Source organism: Triticum aestivum, chromosome 5D (genome assembly GCF_018294505.1).
Source record: "Triticum aestivum cultivar Chinese Spring chromosome 5D, IWGSC CS RefSeq v2.1, whole genome shotgun sequence".
Lineage (NCBI taxonomy): Eukaryota > Viridiplantae > Streptophyta > Magnoliopsida > Poales > Poaceae > Triticum > Triticum aestivum.
In genome coordinates, this window is record NC_057808.1 from 540,262,908 (window position 1) to 540,280,599 (window position 17,692).

Consider the following 17,692-nt stretch of genomic DNA (forward strand, 5'->3'; position numbering starts at 1 on the left):
ACTGAAAAGTCGAAACTAATCTGACTTTATAAAGCACAAATAAAGATCTCGTTGGGTAACACTAAATCAGATTAGATTTTTATTAACCCAGTTAGGTTTTCCATGAATTGTACACCACATACTTTTGGAACAAATTCTATAAAAATGGAAAACAGCCACATTCTGCGTTGCTTTAAATATACATGGGCTCGATAATAATCATGTAATTGCACTGAGCTACCAAATTCGTAAGAAAATTAAGAGCATCTTGCTATCAAAATAAAAAGGGAGATGCACAAAACATAGGATTGTTCTAGCATACAACGTAAGAAGAAGCATCATTCTATCATTAATTAAAAACCAGGAAGCAAAATCCTAGTACATGGAACTTACCAGGGAGCAACCGCTTCGGATTTGTCGCTCTGACCTCTCATCAAACAGCCGACAATAAAATAGGAGAAGGTCTACACAAACAGACAAAAACGCAGTGATATGCCACAAAAATACAACCTATCTTGCAAACAATCAACCAATCACAAAAAAGAAGAAAAAAAAAAGAAAAGGAGCTCACCTCATGGTCACAACCGAGCAGCTACTGCTCGGAGAGCAGCTCCATCTTGCCCATCATCAGCAGTTGGCCCACTCCAATGCCCTAGAACAACCAGCACTATCCACAAGAACCCTACAAAATCAACAAGTTCAGGGACATGGGGAAAATCTTAGCATAACAACCAAAGAATCAGAGAAATCACCGCACCTCTGAAACTCTGCCTACTAAATGAACTGCTAAAGGAGCATGAAAGTAGGGCTCATAGGAATGCACTACATAGACTAATCCAACAAGAAACCTAATAACAACCCCATACAGATGGTGCGTGCATCAAAACAACCAGACATGCCACGAATAGTCAAGAGAGGTGCATACTATGTGAAAAAATCAGGAGAATAACCACCCAAAATCGGATAAGCACACCGTAGATGAGTACAGGTCAGCTGCACGTCGCCCAAACACATAAATGGCAAAATAGCCATGCGACTTTCTAGACCCCATACAAAAGTAATGACCAAGAACTGCAAAACTTACTACAGTAAGAAGTGGCATCCAAATCTATCAAAACAAAAGGATGATCAAAAGTAGCAACCGCTGGCGTATCCAGTATACAGTATCAGTTTTATTAGCGCGATGACTCACGTGTTCTTAGGGTCACTGCTGTAATAATGCACCATTCGTCATCTTCCATTTGCAGAGCAATCATTTTCTGGCTGTATCGTCCTCTCAGGCAAAGCCATCAATTTCTGGCTCATAGATAGTAGTTTTTTCGCCACTCCCGAATTGGTTGCCCATAGAAGGTTGTGATGAAGTAGTTGTTGCTATGGTTTATTATTGTTGGACTGTGAAGAAAGAAAAATAGATTGTACTAAACAAAAGCAAAAAAGAACAAGCAGAAAGCAAAAAACACATGATGAAGTACAAAAATAGGAATTAAACAAAAAAAGGTTGGTCGTATTTTACCTAGTATCTGACCCATTCTCCTTAGCATTGCACCACATGTGAAGTAAGACGACATTGTGCACATCGTTTGCTTCCTTTGATCACATGAATGACTCTTTGCTCTCATAGTCTACAAATTGAGATTTTCTTTCATGGCCCCGCTGGACATGAGTGGTTGTTGTCTTGCTTGAAAAAGATATGTCAATGGGTTTTACTGGGCATCCTGCCATCTTCATGAGTGTATGGAGCGCATCGCCAATTTTGCTTGTAGCCCCCTCTTTCACGGCAACTCTGCCCATTTGCAATGAGAGTGACTTCATGTCAGCTCTGTCACAAGCAACTTTCAAATCTTCACTCTCCCAGTCTGTGTTCGAATCTTCAGAATTGTTGACTTTCTCCTTGAGGTTTGCTGGATCTTGCTCGATGGCTTTGTCATCTATCCCCAGGCTGAATGATATTGGCTCTCTGGCATCCATTTGGGGCCTTGTCCTTGATTTAGCTCCGGATTCATGGATTTCGGCTTGAATCGTGGCACCACTAGTGGTTGGCTTGCTGCTTGTGTTTTTGTAACCGGAGATGCATGATGTGTTTTTTTGTCTTGGCAGAGGGAATGTATGTTTTGTTGCCTTTGTCATAGTGGAGTAGGCAACTTATTAGGGTTGCGTTGCCTTTGATGTTAGACTGGGAGAGAAATATTTGTGTGTAGTGTTGCCTAGTTGTCACCCTTTTCTTTGCGAGGGGTCCCCGTTTTATCATTCCGTTGTGGCAACTCTTGCTTATTTTGTTGTGGTGTTAGTGGGGGCTCTTATTTTGTGTCATAGTTGGTCACCCCTAGACGCAACACATTTTGTGCTTGTGCCCCCCCCCCCCCCTATCAGCTCGCTTTTGCTTGACTTGTTTGGGGCAAATCCTACAATTTCCTTGGACATTGCACTCCTATACATCATCAAGTAGCTCCCTTGTGGCACGTCTCCTTGCTGGATTTTGGTCAACAACGAGAATATGTTGTGACTTCTTTTGATAACATTGAAATGTTTAGATTAACATTTTTTTAATAAATGATCAACTTTTTTCACATGCATTGTATATTTTTGTATGCATTTTTTATATACATGAGAAACGTTTTCTCTAAATATATTTAACATTTTTTAAATGCTTGGTCAACATTTTAACATTTTTTAAATGCTTGGTCAACATTTTTTTCAATGTTGTATGTATAGTGTTTTTATATATTTGTTTCGAATATTTGGAAGTATAAAAAACAAAACAAAACAAAAAACGTGAAGAAAAAACCGAGGCTGTGGCCTCCCGCGGGCCTATGCCGGCCCGAGTTACTCTCGCCTTGAGCGAGGCTTCCCTACGTCTCGCTACAGGCGAGACATAGGGGCAGCCTTCGCTGCTGTCCTCGAGCCCAGCTACACGCTAAGAATGAAGCCCAGGCCAGCCCAGACCAGACCACTGTCATTTGATACTGTAAGAGACACTGACGCGTGGGCTCCACTTGAGCAAGCCGTCGCGACTGGACATGGCGCGCTGCTCCCCGGCGAAGCCGCTTTGCACCACCGCCGCGGCCCCGCGCCCCTCTCGCCGCCGCGGTCTGCTCATCAGCGCCTCTGCTTCCCCGGCCACGACATCAACAAGAACGCACCGGCTGTTGGCCCTACCGAAGCCGCCTAAACCACCGCCGCCGCCGCCTCTCCTCCCGCGCCCAAGGCTCCCCATCTCCAACGAAGCCCCCACCAACGGCAAGCCAGACGACCGCCGTGAACCATCGACGGGCGCGGCGTCCTCTGGCTCTGGGTCGTCCTCGGGCGCCGGAGACGTGCTCCGCCTCATGGGCTTGCTCCGCGTCGCGCCCGACGAGGACGTCTACGTCTCCCTCCTCAGGGGCTCCGTCGACGCCGCCGAGGTCGCCGCCGTGCACGCCCACGTCGCCGCACGCGCCGCGTCTGGCCTCCCCCTCCCGCTGGCCAACCGGCTGCTGCTCGCCTACGCGACCTGCGGTGACATGTCCGCCGCCCGCAAGGTGTTCGACGAAATTCCCGTGAAAGACGGCATCACGTGGGCGACCATGGTGTCCGCCTACTCTGATGGGTGTTTCCACGACGAAGCGATAAGGCTCTTCACCCGCATGTGCCAAGAAGAACAGGGGCTTGCTGGTGATCTGCTTGGCCATGCCATTGTGGCAGTGCTGCGGTCATGTGCTCGGCTGAGCAGATTAAGGGGCTTTGGTGAGCAGGTACATGCGCTCGTCGTCAAGACAAAGAGAGTCTGCGGTGATACTGGTAGTTCGCTGCTGCAGCTGTACATCGCAAGTAATCAGCATGACAGTGCGCGGCAAGTGCTTCAGGCGATGAGGTGTTGTTCCCAGGAGCCAGTGCCCGAGGCAGCCTGGACTAGCTTCATGACAGCTTGCCACCGAGATGGACTGCTGGATGAGGCCATCTACGTCTTCAGGGACATGGTGTCCTCCGGAGTCGCCAGGAGCAGCTTCTCCCTGTCTACTATCCTTGCGGTATGTGCAGAATCAGAGAACTGCAGGTGCTATGGGCAGCAAGTGCATGGTGATGCCATCAAGCACGGCGTGGAAACAGACCAGTTCGTTGTGTCTGGGTTGGTCCACATGTATGCGAAGCAAGGAAGGCTTGCAGATGCCGCGAGGGCATTTGAGGCAGTGGGTGGCAAGCCTGACGCGGTGTGCTGGAATGCCATGGCCATGGGGTATGCACGCGGTGGGTGGTACAGAGAGGCCACCAGAATGATGTACCAGATGAAAGCTGCTGGACTGGATCTTCCTGGACTAAATGTGGTTGGAATGGCCTGCTCCAGGTGAGCTGCCGAATGCGATCGTTGACTGCTGCACTGCACATCTACGGTATGATCTGTGCCGAAGAAAGGGGAATACATTTTTATAGAGTAAAAAGGGAGTACCTTAGGAAGGAGAGGACATCTCAAGCTGCTGGAATGGAGGCTGCTTCAGTGCTGTAACGTTAGCTGCCTTTGTGTGTTTGACATGTGGGCCAGACACCTATTGGGCCCACATGTCATTCACCAAAGGCACCTTGCTGTCCATGTGCTGGAATGGATCCTCCTGGACTAAATGTTGTTAGAACGGCGTGCTCTGGGCGACCTACGGAATGAGATGCATGACCTTAGTATTTTCTTTTTATTGAGATCCTTATAGACTAGTATGACATGATCTCAAGAACGGCCAATAAGGAATTACTTAGCTCGCTGCATTATTTGTGTGTATGTATATAGTGTGATGTATATTACTGAAAATTTGATTATGACACGTCATAATCCAATCATTGAGACTAGCGGTTTGGCATGCGCGTTTGCTTAGGTTTAATAATGGTAATTTCACTCAGATTGAAAAATATATATACTTTGATGTCATCTCTATCTTTCTTTAACTGCCTTATGTCGCTTGACCATTGATCTAAGCCAAACATTTATTGGTACACATATTATCTAAAGTTCTCAAAACATTCTATCACACAGTTATCATCGGTTGGTTTTTTGTCTGTGTGTTGCACTGACCTATATTTCTTTAGTGTAGGTAAAGTAATTACTTGACATGATTTGTTTCTTATATATATTTTTGTTAAACCCTACATCTTAGTCACATTTTTTGCAGAATTTTTGTGTGAATCGTCTCTAAACCACTCTTTCTTTTGCCAATCACCACTCCTGTCACACTCAGCATAGCTTGTGCCCATGTTGTGTTTGTGTATGTCTTTTGCAGTTTATGCCATGCGTTATCTTGCTGTAGAAGGCAGAACAAAGATTTAGGTTCATTTCTGTTATAATATCAGGGCCTCTCGCCCTCTCCTATAGTTATCATTAAAATTAAAATTATCAGTATATATTCACGGGAAATTTCTAGCGTACTCCCTTGACTCTCTGTATTATAGTATTCCACATCGACAATTACCAATAGTTGGTAATTGTTGCATGATATTGAATGCAAATCCATCTGTCAAATTCTTCAGGATTATTCCTTTTTCGGAGAGCCAATTCAAGATTAGTTCATTCACTTTCTTGTCACTGCTGATGACGTATCTTGCACTCTGATAGAAGTTTAAGGCAAAATGAGGGTGTTACATTGGAGTGTTTGAGAATAGACAGTAATATTTCTTTTCTTTCAATATCGCACAGTCGACATAGGCGCGTTTGAATAGATTGCGAGCACCTTTTGGTGTTTTATCTGTGTGTTTGTCCATTTATCTGCATGCTACATTTATGCATTTGCAAACCAAAATGCGGGTGCGCTAATAATCTGTACTTCAATATAAATGCAGTTGAGGACTAGCCTGCATGGAATGCAAGCATTAAGTGGAGGTCAGTATCTAGCAATTGGAAAACATCTATTCTTGCCTGCAACAGGTGATTAAGGTATTTGAAAATCATGTAATCTTTGATGTTTCATGTTCAGATATACTGATGCAGAAATGTGTGAGACTAGTTGCATGTATCTAAGAAACCTTTATTTCATCCACAGGTATGACCATAATGTGATGTCTTCATGAACAGTACAATCATATAGAAGAGAAAGGCCATCAAAAATATCGTCTCCAATGCCTTGCTTTAGCCACCTGCTGCCACCATCTTTGGCAATGTCATTATGCAAGTAATTCTGCTTGCCGAGCCTTGCAGCAACTTCTGTTTGGAATATATTCATGGCACTTACTGCTTACTTCCGTATGCAGTGGCGGAGGTACACGAACTCTGCCTTGGGCGGGGGGACCGGGACGGGACAGAATATGAGAGTTCAAGTTTGGGGGGACCAAACAATAATTTTTTTTCCCACCTAAGCTCTCACTTAAATATTTCTTCAGGTAAATTCTATTTGGGAGGGGGGGGGGGGGGGGGGGGGGAGTGGCAACACATATCTCTGCCTCTGTTAAAAAATTCTGTCATATACTCATGTTTGGAAATGATGTTAAAGATGTTTGAATTGATTTGAAGAGAATGTTTTTTTATTTTGTGATTGCAGAGGAAGAGTTCTATGCCATGACATGGTTTAGCAATTGGGCTGTGGATGGCGATCACATTTCACAGCTCACAGGACTCTTTGGAGGCTGAAGACTTATCTTCTGAAGTCAGGTAGGAATCATTAAGCAAGTGTCAGCCAAGCCTTAACTCTGCTGTACATTTTAGTAATGGTAGAAGACCTTTTATTAGAATCATAGTAGGATCTTTATTATCACCTTCGCATTATGTCTGGATAGTGGAAGTTAAACTACCTCATCCAGTCCCTCCTTCGCCCGTCTACATAGCGTTCGCCACGAGCCCTCCCCCCTCTAGATGGGGAAGGGATGGGAATACTCACTTTTTAGACCGGTTAAATAGATCAATTAAACAATAAAGGACACTACTACATAGCGTCGCCACACCTATGCGTTGTTGTGCGACACTTCTTACGGCAACTCTAACACCGATCACCAAATTGCCCGCAAATGTTTGGACCGGACTGGTCTGGACATTTTTTTTCATCCACCTGGCGGTCATCAAATTTGTCTGGACTGGTCTTGATGTCTGAAATCCCACAAACCTGAATCAAATCTAGGGGAGGTTTGCGGGCGTCCGGACGTCCACCACGTCGGACTCCGACATGTCCGGCCCACCCAAAATACCCCATCTAGAGCCCCCCCCCACCGCCCATGTGCTCTGCATCCGCTTCCTCGGTGACCGACGCCACTATTGTACCAACCTGGCCGCTGCCCAGGCCTTGTCGGACCTCTGTCGCTCCACCCAGGTGCCTTCTCATGTTGGACATTGCTGCCATTCCACTCTGGATCCGGCCGCAACCCGGGTATCTTCTGCTACCTGCTGACGCCGTCCATGGCGGAAACCACGCCCGACAGTGTTTGGTCAAATGCCATTGCCAACTTTTTTGAGGTTCTTGTTTACTTTGAAGCAAACACGATGGATTCAGACGAGGAGTACTTCCACAACGAGTTCATGGAGTCGTCTTCGTTGGATGAGGAGGAGGAATATGAGGATGAAACAACGTAGGGCGGTTCTTGCAGACACGGTGGTGTGTGGGAGAAGCATGTTCTCAACTACAAGGGTTCAAAAAAGGGACATCGAGTGTTGAATCAGAATAGGGCATGGAGCATCTGATGTTGGTCGAGACTACATTGCTCCCACTGCGCTATTCGAGCCATAATTCTGCCATCGATTTCGGATGCAACGACAAGTGTTCAATCGCATCTACCATAGATGGTCCTCATCATGAAGGATGCCATTGGAACCATTGGGTTTCTGGTTACTAGAAGTGCATGGCTGCAATGAGGATGCTTGCCTATGGCACGGCCGCGGATTTGTGGGAAAAGTACCTCCGGATGTAAGACCATCTATATATACGCGCGGCCTCCCACGGGGAGTAAGACGTTTCGACGATCTTCAACGATCTTCAACACAAGAGTGGGTGGCTGCTGCCACTGGAGTGGCAGGAGAGAGGGTTAGCTCCCCAACACTATGCGGTGTGCCACTTGTCATAACTAGAGAGTTTGATGGGTTTTTCTCACCCCGCGCCTGAGGATGGGAGGTTCACTATTTGTGCCATTTTTTTGTTGATTCATTTTTTCAAAACGTTTTATCTCTTTAACCTGTGCCCAAATTACAAACCATTTTCACCATTGCGTTTCTCATGCCGAGATCTTCAAAACTAGATTCCATGTTGATAGGTTTCAGTAAACTTTTTTTTCATGCAAATCTGTGCTCCCAACTAGTAGTAACTTGTGCTTCCAGTGTAACTAAACTGTGCTCTCAACTAGCGCTAAATCGTAGAGAAGCACAAATGTGCTCCCAAGTGTACTAATTGTGCTCCCGTCGGGTGAAGCAAAACTGTGCTCCCAAGGTAAACTAAACTGTACTCCCAATACAATCTAAATTGTGCTTCCCAAGGAAGCACAACTGTGCTCCTGCGCGAAGCACACCTGTGCTCTCTGCGGGGCGGAAACACTAACCTGTGCTCTACGCGAAAGCACTACACACACATGCTCCTGTCTGACAAAAACTGAAGAAAACCAGAGAAAAAAAACCCAGCGAAAACTGGAAAATAAAAAATCAGAATTAAAAAAACTGGAAAAAAACATGAAAACTGAGAAAAAAACCGAAAAACCCAAAGTAACGAAAAATACTGCCCTTGTGGGGGAAGCGTCCATCATGTGATACGTGGCGGCGCTGGGATGCACCATGTGGAGCCGCTGAAGCGCTTCCGCGGATATAGAGAGTAACCTCCGCAGAGGGTGCCCCCCAATTAGTTTCTCCTGCTTAAGCACGGTTCCCACAATGATAAGTCTCAATTTAAAAGCCCATAAGGCATACAGCTCAGCTTTATAAAGCTTCACTCTTTTACACAACCCGGAAAGACGTTTACAACCAAAAGAAACACTTTTTATCCATCAAAAGAAAAGAAGAAAAGAGCACTCCTTTAGACTGAAAGGGAAACATAAGTAACGAGCAGGCCATCCCTAGCCGCCTGCTAATTAACCAGAGCAACTGAACAAAAGATCGCTGGCAACCTTCGCGCCACCACCCTCTCCGCTAGTAGAAGCATGGGCTTGGCCCTGGAAAAGCTCTTTGTTTACAAGTATCTGCTCTTTTGCCACCACCCTTTCCACTACCACTAGCTTGAAGCATGACTTTGGCTCTGGAAAAGCTCTTTGTTTCTGTCCACAAGCACCTGCGCTTCTTCCACGAGGGAAGCAAGACTTCTAAAAGGCCTTGGTCTGAAAACCATGTAGCCATCAAGAATAAACATGTCATCTGAAGCACTGGACAGTGCAGCCATCAGGCTCGTCAGCCCATCATTGACATAACTGCCTTTGGGATTCATCATAGATATGACCATCTTACAGACAAGCTTCCTTATTCTCAGGCAGACGGGTCTGGGGAGCTCATGTTTTTCAACGATCTCTTTGAGCTTCATTACGAAGCTAATTCCACCGCCTCCAGGGGGATTACCGTAAATAGATCTGTCAAGTCCTGATCTGCACTTATCAATGCACCCCATATTGTGACACAATGAGATGACATGCGAAACGAGCTGTACCCTTGCTGCTGTGCGGACGACGAGTTGTTGTTTGCCTGGCCATTATCTGGGGAATCATCACATTGGTTTTCTATGCCGGGTTCTGGTATCAGCCGATTAACTTCTGTTCCTCCTATATGTCTTCTGTTGGCCAAAAAAGTATTTCTTCAAGCAGCTGCAACGGAAACAATATTTTTGTGTTTCAGGAGGCAATAGTTAAAAGCAGAATCACACCATCTATGATAGTTTTCCGAGAGCATGCAAGCGCATTGCTTGTCATTCGTTAAGCAAGAATGTGTACAATTATCATTAATAACATCCTCTAACTTGCCGGACAGGCATGGCACTGAAAGGAACATATTTACCAACACTATGCAATCCTAGAATACTTGTATATTTTTTTCGAAATAAGAGGGAATCCCTGGCGGCATTAGAATATTGATACATATATCCGCCAATACAATGTCAGAAGGGAATTCCTTATTTTTGGTAACTGGTAATTCAGTATTTTCTAGAATACAACTGGTAATTAAGTATTCTGGTCGATAGTCAATACATGAATAAAACAAATGGCGGTAAGTTACCTTTGGAACCACAATGGGCATAGCTTCCTTCAGCGTTTTGAGGCTTTGAACATCACCGTTGCAATGAATGCATATATTTTCAAGGATTTCAGCTGCCATTTGTGAGCATCTTCGTTTTTCAACAATCAATCTAGTCAGACTGTGAATAAGATTGTTATTTGACTCCATGATAATCCTGGCACTCCCGGTTTCGGATGATAGAGCCACCAGTGCTTTAGCTGCTACCACCCTTCTAGCCTCCTTGTACTTTTTATCATGGGTCATGATGTCAACCAACATCGTAATGAATTCTTGTGTCCCTTCATGCCCTGGACTGGAATTTTCATCCTGGTGTAGGTGCGTGAGAATCCAAATAGCTATTTTCTGCAGCATCTCATTGCATTCTTTACACTCGAGAATCGTCCTCATGGCTGTGATCAATTCCATACTGCATGATATTTCATCACGCAGCTTGGTGCCTATCTGCCCTGTAGCAGCCGTGAGCTGGGCAATCACCTTCATTGAACCTTGTACTATGCTGTAACATGCAGCATTGTCAATGTGCTTCATGCGGCCATCCTCATTGCGGTGGTGGAGTAGGTCGGAGGTCACAGGCGCCATAATCTTTGGCAGCAGATATGGGGTGCCGAACATGACTCTGCAGTTGTCATTGTTGGCTGCGAGCTTCCGAAGGATGCGAAAGCCTTGCTCCACCAGCCTTTTGTAGGCCTGCAGAAGGTCATGGTCACTCTCAACCTCCAGCAGCTTCTTGTAGGTTTTCGCAAAGCCAACATCATAGTCCCCTTGCTCAACGATGTCATCTTGGTTCACCGGCAAGGATATTTGCTTGAAATCTTGTTCATATGTCTCGTACAGCCAGTCTGCCCTATATGGTTGGAGAATACTGTATTCTTCGTATGTGTCAAGGAGGGAAGATATGTAGCCAATTGCCTTTGGATATTTCCCCAAATGGATGTCGTGAGCAATGCTCGCCACTACCCTTGCGGCATGCCCCCTCGTCTCTCTGTCATATATGCTTATGCGGCCCAATGTCTGCAGCAGCTTCTGGACTATATCGGGAGAGGCTGCAGACATTATCAGATGTTTCTTGAGTATATTCTCCCTTGTGTATTGGTGCGGATCGTCTACCCCCTCGACCTCTTTCACTGCTGCCTCCAGTTTTTTGGCGAAAGCGTCCAGGATCCTTACCCCGGAAATGTAGTCGTCAGGCGACTTAGACTCCATCAGGCCCACAGCATATGTGATGAGGTTCCTTCCTTTAACGGAAGATGGGTCCTTTTCACATCCGATCATTGTTTCACGTATGTAATCCGATATCCCATCACGACAATCCTTATCAAAGCCTCTTTCGTGGACTACTGCATTCACTATAGACCCCTTTGCCCAACTATTCATGAGCTTATAGCAGAAAGTCACACCCTGGAGCAGAACAAGGGAATACAAGACAAGCAGCGCCTTCTTCAGGTTTCTAACTCCGTCAGCATGGTAATCTTGTTGTATCAGATGCCACACCGAAAGCATGGTCGAAACTACCAACCCACCCATGTAGACAGCCACCAGAGGGCACAAGAAAATGGCCAAGACCAGAGTATGAACCCTGGACAGAACAGTTCGCCATATGTTGTCCGACTTTCTGGTGCATTCAACATACGCGATGCTAGTAAATGCATCTCCAATATAGCTCAGCTTTTCAGTCAGAAGCACATCGAAGATCCTGTTGTTCATATATACCTCCAGGTTAGATAGGGACAAGATAAGTTTTGACAAGACAAATTATATTTTACGAAAAAAATACAGAGCTACAGAATACCATGAACAAATCAGAAACAGGAATTAAGAAAAAGTAGGCAGAAGTAACAAGCAGGCACTAACCCAGCCGTCTGCACAAGGGTGATGAATGTAAGACACCAAAAATCATTGTTTTGCAGGTCGTCAATGAAACCGCCAAGAAGAACGACGGTGGTCCAAGTAAGCACCAGGAAACCAAGACCTTTGACGGCCATGGACAGATAGCCCATGAACAGGGCATAACTCTTGGCCTCTACTTCTGCCCAACAACTGTCATCAACAAGCTTCTCACGTGACTCTTCACAAAACTTATCCCAAATCCTATCCCAGCATGACATGGCTGGCGACTGCATATGGTGGATGAAGGAAGACGATCAGCTCTCCAGATTATGGTAAATGTTTTGGAAGAAGATGATACTGTACTACCTAGCTGGACCGTTCCACACGCTATCCGTGCAGAAAGGTAAAATGAAAATGGAATGAAAATAGTATGCTCCTGTGAACTCAAGAGGATTGATCTTACCGATCTTACCCAGAAGTAGAGGTTCTGCTTAGACTTCTGTAAGGAGAGGAATAGCGCAGCAAGAACTAAAGAGCAGCTGCAATCCAATACTACTTAACTTGGGAGTATGTATATGAGCAAGCTGAAGAGGTCGTGTTCAAAAGGAAAAGAAAAGCAGGCTAAACAGCTCCTTTGATTTCAACTAACAAGGCCTGGTCCCCTCTTGGCAGTAAATTATATGCTTATATTCGTGCAAAGAGCGAGATTAGATCTGGACCGACAGTAAAGCAAAGTTGTCGACGTTAGTAATTCAATAGCTGCCCGGTCCAGCTCTGCTTTTAATAAATTAGCACATGTTTTTGGTTAAAGTAATTAATTGGCATGTGCTAATTAACGAAAATAAATGTGCTCAACAACGACGGATCACTGCATCAACTATCATGGCCAACAGCGACCGCGGGGTGGCCCTCCGAACGGTTGCTCTGGCAACAGAGGCAGCTTACGCCCGGTGTGGTCCGCAGCCCAGTGACAAAGGCACGCGGAGCGCTGTTATCTCCGCCCGGCAGGACAGTGCGCGGCAAGTGCTTCACACGATGAGGTGTTCTTCGCAGGAGCCAGTGCCCGAGGCAGCATGGACTAGTTTCATCATGACAGCGTGCCACCAAGACAGCCGACTGGACGAGGCCATCTACGTCTTCAGGGACATGATGTCCTCCGGAATTGCCAAGAGCAGCTTCTCCCTGTCGACTATCCTTGCGGTATGCACAGAATCAGAGAAGCATAGGTGCTATAGACAACAAGTGCATGGCGACTCCATCAAGCACGGTGTGGAAACAAACCATTTTGCCGTGTCTGGGTTGGTCCACATGTAGGCGAGGCAACGATGGCTTGCAGATGCTGCAAGGGCGTTTGAGGCAGTGGGTCACAAGCCTGACGCGGTGTGCTGGAACGCCATGGCCATGGGGTATGCACGCGGTGGATGGTACAGAGAGGCCACCATAATGATGTACCAGATGGAAGCTGCTGGAATGGATCCTCCTGGACTAAATGTTGTTAGAATGGCCTTGCTCCGGGTAACCTTCTGAATGAGTTGCTTGGCCTTGCTATTTTTCCTTTTATATGAGATCCTTATATAGTAGAATGACATGGTCTCCAGAACGACCAATTAGGATTTACTACTTAGCCTGGTGCGTTCAGTCTGACAAAGATTCCTTATGACAGACACTCCGAGGAATGTATTTTTCTTATGTTAATACCAATATGTATGTGCCTCAATACATGTGGTTTGTCCACATTTCATTCATTTCAGTCTGGACAGTTCTCAGCTTGTTATCCACACTGCAGTGCATGCTAAATCGGTCATGACTAGGGTTGTTGTTTGTTGAAGCAGCACACACTGAGGCATCGATAATCTGTACCGATTGAGGCCCACTTTTCACTTGTGGTGTCTGACAGTAATACTTGAGACTTGAATCGTGATAGACCTCTTTTTTGTGCGTGTTGAAGTTTCTGAAATTGCTTGAGGTATGGTTGGGGTATAATTAACGACTTGTTATTTCAGCCCCTGGTATGATCAATCAGCTGCTAGATGTATGTACTCTGTACTAATATTAATATGGTCTTGAATTCAGAGTGGTAGTTTGTTATGACATGATTGTTGTCATGTCTATTGAGTAGCAAGTGGTCATGAATCTAATGGTGCTGTCTGCTCTTTGTGCACGAGATGGAGCTCAGGGTTTGCAAAATGCTTGTCATATTTCTCTTACAGAGCCAGAAGCAGCCTCATATCTATCTTACTGATCATTTCTTGTCCTCTGGTTTTTTTTACCGTCCTCTAATATTGGGCTGATGGTTTCTCTCTTTAACTTGCGCAGCTGCAGGGATGATGCAACTTGGGTTGGTGGTATCTGAAGTCCAAAGTGTGCAGGCCATGAACTTTGAGTACTAGTGGCGCGACATGTTCTTCCTTCTCTGCCGCGGCAACATATATAGATATGTGTTACCTGCATCACGCCGATCTGAATGAAGGCGGCTCCAAGGATGTTGTACTGCTGTGTCGGCGCGTAAGCTGACTGCAGGGTGTTTGACCGGTGAGTCTTAGGTGGCCGGCGAGCAAGCCAAGAAGGAGATGGTCTAATGGGGCGGTGCTACAGGATGGGAGCGACCTCAACTCGGCTCAGCCTGATGCGGGTGTTGGTTTCGATCAGACAGCAATCCGCCACACGCACGCTAACATTATTGCTTTGGTTTAGGAGCGGCTTGGTGGTGCTGTACTCAGCTGACATCTTCAATCCTGACCCCCTCTCGAACTGGCGCGGGCATGTGCGCTTGCCCTTTCTGGCTTTCTGGCTGCCACTAGATAGCTCTAGCTTTTGTGCACTTGGCCTTGAAATTTTCGTTTGCTCAAGGGCAGACTTGTTTTGTTCTGCCCAGTTTTAGTCTCATGTATCCAATGAATTTGTTGAAAAAATATATATCATTGCTTTTGATCATATAGGCAATGATAATTCTAATAACAAGTAGCATCATTGCATTAAGTTCAACATATTATAAATTGGTAATGAAGTATCTCACGACTCTTTCAGGATTATATTGCAAACATAAAGCAACCAATGAAGTAGAGATAATGACTAGGTACCCCAGTTTGAAGATAACCATCATACTTATACAATGCTTAACAAATTACTATTAGAAGAATGCATACAAAGCTAAGAGTGATACCATGCTCAATACGTGGTGCCGTAAAATGGAATTGACTCAACATTAAAATAAAACTGATAAAGAAGTAAAAGATATGCCCTTCGCAGAGGGAAGCGGATATACAGAGCTCATTTCGTTAAAACAGAGATAACTTTATTTTGAGAGGTATCCTTTTCCTGTCAGCGGTTTAACGATAAAGGTTTTCATTATGTTCCATGCTAAACATATTTTAGAGCGGCTCCCGTGATTTAATACTCCTCCTTCATCATAACTAACACAAACTATAGCTAGCGGAATCCACATGAGCCTGCCAACTTTCAACTTTTCCAGAGGACTGATTTTTCTTTTCTTTTTGCAACATAATTGGTAATGGGCATCCCTATACCAGCTCTCTTGCGAATAAAAATCAAGCACAGACTTCATGCTCATTGAGAGAAAACACATTTTGCATATAATATAGTGACTTCCCCATCGCTTCCATTAGTTGTACGGGCACACAAAACAGATGAGGTTTTGAAGATTTAGAGGTGTCATGTGCAAATTTACTTGGAATTGCACTGAAATATCATGTATAGTTAGGTATGGTGGACACTTTATGGCATAAACTTGTTTTAAAGATTTTTGGATGCACAAGCAGTGTTTTCTCCAAGCACAAAACCCGCAATCATGCATTATCTAATAGTAACGTTATTGAGAAAATATAATCTGGATGATAACCTACAAACCTGAAGAACATCAAGGCTGAATTTGAAATTTATCAAACATGTGCCAAGCCAATCATCCATCCTTCACTTGAAGATACTTACCACCACAACAGGATTTGTTTAATATAACTAATGCTCCTTGTCATTATTATATAACCACCTTACTAGATTAAAGATATCACTATCATAGACTGTGACGCCCGGATAATTAAGCTACAGTAATCCCACGCTAATGATGCCGCGTCACCACGGGCACTGTTGTTAACCTCGCGATGATTCGAAACTGTTTCAAAATTCAAATTCAAATTAATGTCAACAATAATTTTTTTCAAAAGTTAAAACAAAAATGTTCGGGGGTGCCATAATTTGCATATGTGAATATGGTGCAATAAACACATTTTTATAACATGCCTAGATATTTTATAGTGGATGAAAACAACAAAACAATTAAATAAAAAGAAAAGCAGAACCTAGCTAAACTAAAAAGACAAGAGCCTGCCCCTCCCCCCCACTAGGCCTCGGCCCAGCTGGCCATCGGGCCAACCAGGCCGGCCCACCCACGCCTACTAACCTCCCCACCCCGAAACCCTAGCGCACACCACCCCACTTCCCCCCCCATGTTCCCCTCTCTCCCACGTCTCCTCCCGATCCCGATCTGGATCGGGCGCCCCTCGCTCGCCTCGCTGCTCGACGTCGCCAGTGCCGCACCGTCCTCGTCCCCAACGACCCCGGCCCCCTCGCACTCCCTCTCCTCCCCTGGATCTAGATCGGGGACGCGGCGCCCCGACCCCATCGCCACCTCATCGCCGTCGACCGCCGGATCTCCACCCCGCCGTCGCTCGTCCCCCATCCTCCTCCTCACTGGTCTCCACTGAGCCTTGCCGCCTCCCTCTTCTCGGCAACGTTGGTGAGGCCCCGCCTCCCTTCGCTTCCCTGCTCACCGCGTCGACCACCCGCGCCCACCCGCGCATGCGCGCGCCCCGTGCACCCCGTTGCGCGCCTAGTAGCACTCGACCGCGCCCCGCCCGTGCTCACCGCCGGTACTCCGGGCCTCGCCCACGCCCTACAGCCACAGTGCTCGTGCCCCGTTTGCCCCTGCTCGCCCCTGGAGCGCACCCACGCGCTCCCGTGCGTCCCCCGCCGGACCCAGGCCCTGCAGCCGCCCAGCCACGGCGCATGTCGCCGCCCGCTTCGCCTCGCGTTGCCCCTGCTTCCGCTCTGCTGCGTGCTGCACTGCTGATTCTGCTTTGCCCCGCTGCCGCTACTCGCCGTCGACCGCGGCCCCCGCATCATCCTGCTCGTCGCCGCAGCCCGGTCCGGCCCCGACCGCGCGCCCGCCCTGCGCCGTGGCCTCGCTCGCCACGCCCCGTGCTGCCCGACGCACCTCGTCGCTGGCTACAACGCCCCGGCGCCTCCACTGGCCTGGGCGGGCGCCCAAACGGGTTACGGCCCAGCGCCCGTTGGCCCTTTTGCCCGCTCCACCCCACTAGGCCCCCTGGGGCCTATGACAGGAGGGCCCCGCCTCCAGAACGTTTCCAAAAAAGGGATTAAAAAATATTAATAATAACAATATTAATATATAAAATAATTAATTAAATTAATTAATTAAGTTAATTAAGTTAATTAATCTGAATTAATTAATCTAATTAACTTGTTAGTTTAATTAAACAGTATTTTGTTTAACCTAAACTCTAATCAACCTAACAGAGTATGACAGGTGGGTCCCACTAGGCCTACACGTCAGTTTGACCAGTCAACACCTCTGTTGACTGCCGACGTCATGATGACGTCAGCAAACACTATTCTGGATAATATTGGATTAAGTTAATTAGATAAATTCTAAAAATGATTTAAAACTTTAGAAAATCATATAAAATAAACCGTAGCTCAGATGAATTT

General features: G+C 46.1%; 2 protein-coding genes across 4 annotated transcripts; one reads left to right on the forward strand and one right to left on the reverse strand.

Moving 5' to 3' along the window:
* The first annotated feature begins 2,950 nt into the window (after positions 1 to 2,950).
* On the forward strand, positions 2,951 to 14,905 carry LOC123123627 (pentatricopeptide repeat-containing protein At1g31790). Of its 3 annotated transcripts, none has more exons than XM_044544165.1 (6): positions 2,951 to 4,346; positions 5,776 to 5,869; positions 5,976 to 6,104; positions 6,184 to 6,312; positions 6,471 to 6,580; positions 14,264 to 14,905. In XM_044544165.1, the coding sequence occupies exon 1, from the start codon at positions 2,997 to 2,999 to the stop codon at positions 4,302 to 4,304; it is 1,308 nt and encodes a 435-aa protein (XP_044400100.1). In that variant the 5' UTR covers positions 2,951 to 2,996; the 3' UTR covers positions 4,305 to 4,346; positions 5,776 to 5,869; positions 5,976 to 6,104; positions 6,184 to 6,312; positions 6,471 to 6,580; positions 14,264 to 14,905. The 3 variants fall into 3 exon arrangements, with proteins under 3 accessions (XP_044400100.1, XP_044400101.1, XP_044400102.1); XM_044544166.1 differs by having other exon boundaries at positions 2,951 to 4,300; XM_044544167.1 differs by lacking the exon at positions 14,264 to 14,905 and having other exon boundaries at positions 6,471 to 6,731.
* Positions 8,746 to 12,561, reverse strand: LOC123123626 (uncharacterized). Its single transcript, XM_044544164.1, has 2 exons — positions 10,100 to 12,561; positions 8,746 to 9,690 (listed from the first exon to the last, which is right to left on the reverse strand). Exons 1-2 carry the CDS (start codon positions 11,822 to 11,824, stop codon positions 9,649 to 9,651), a joined length of 1,767 nt encoding a protein of 588 aa, XP_044400099.1. The 5' UTR covers positions 11,825 to 12,561; the 3' UTR covers positions 8,746 to 9,648.
* Positions 14,906 to 17,692: the final 2,787 nt, after the last annotated feature.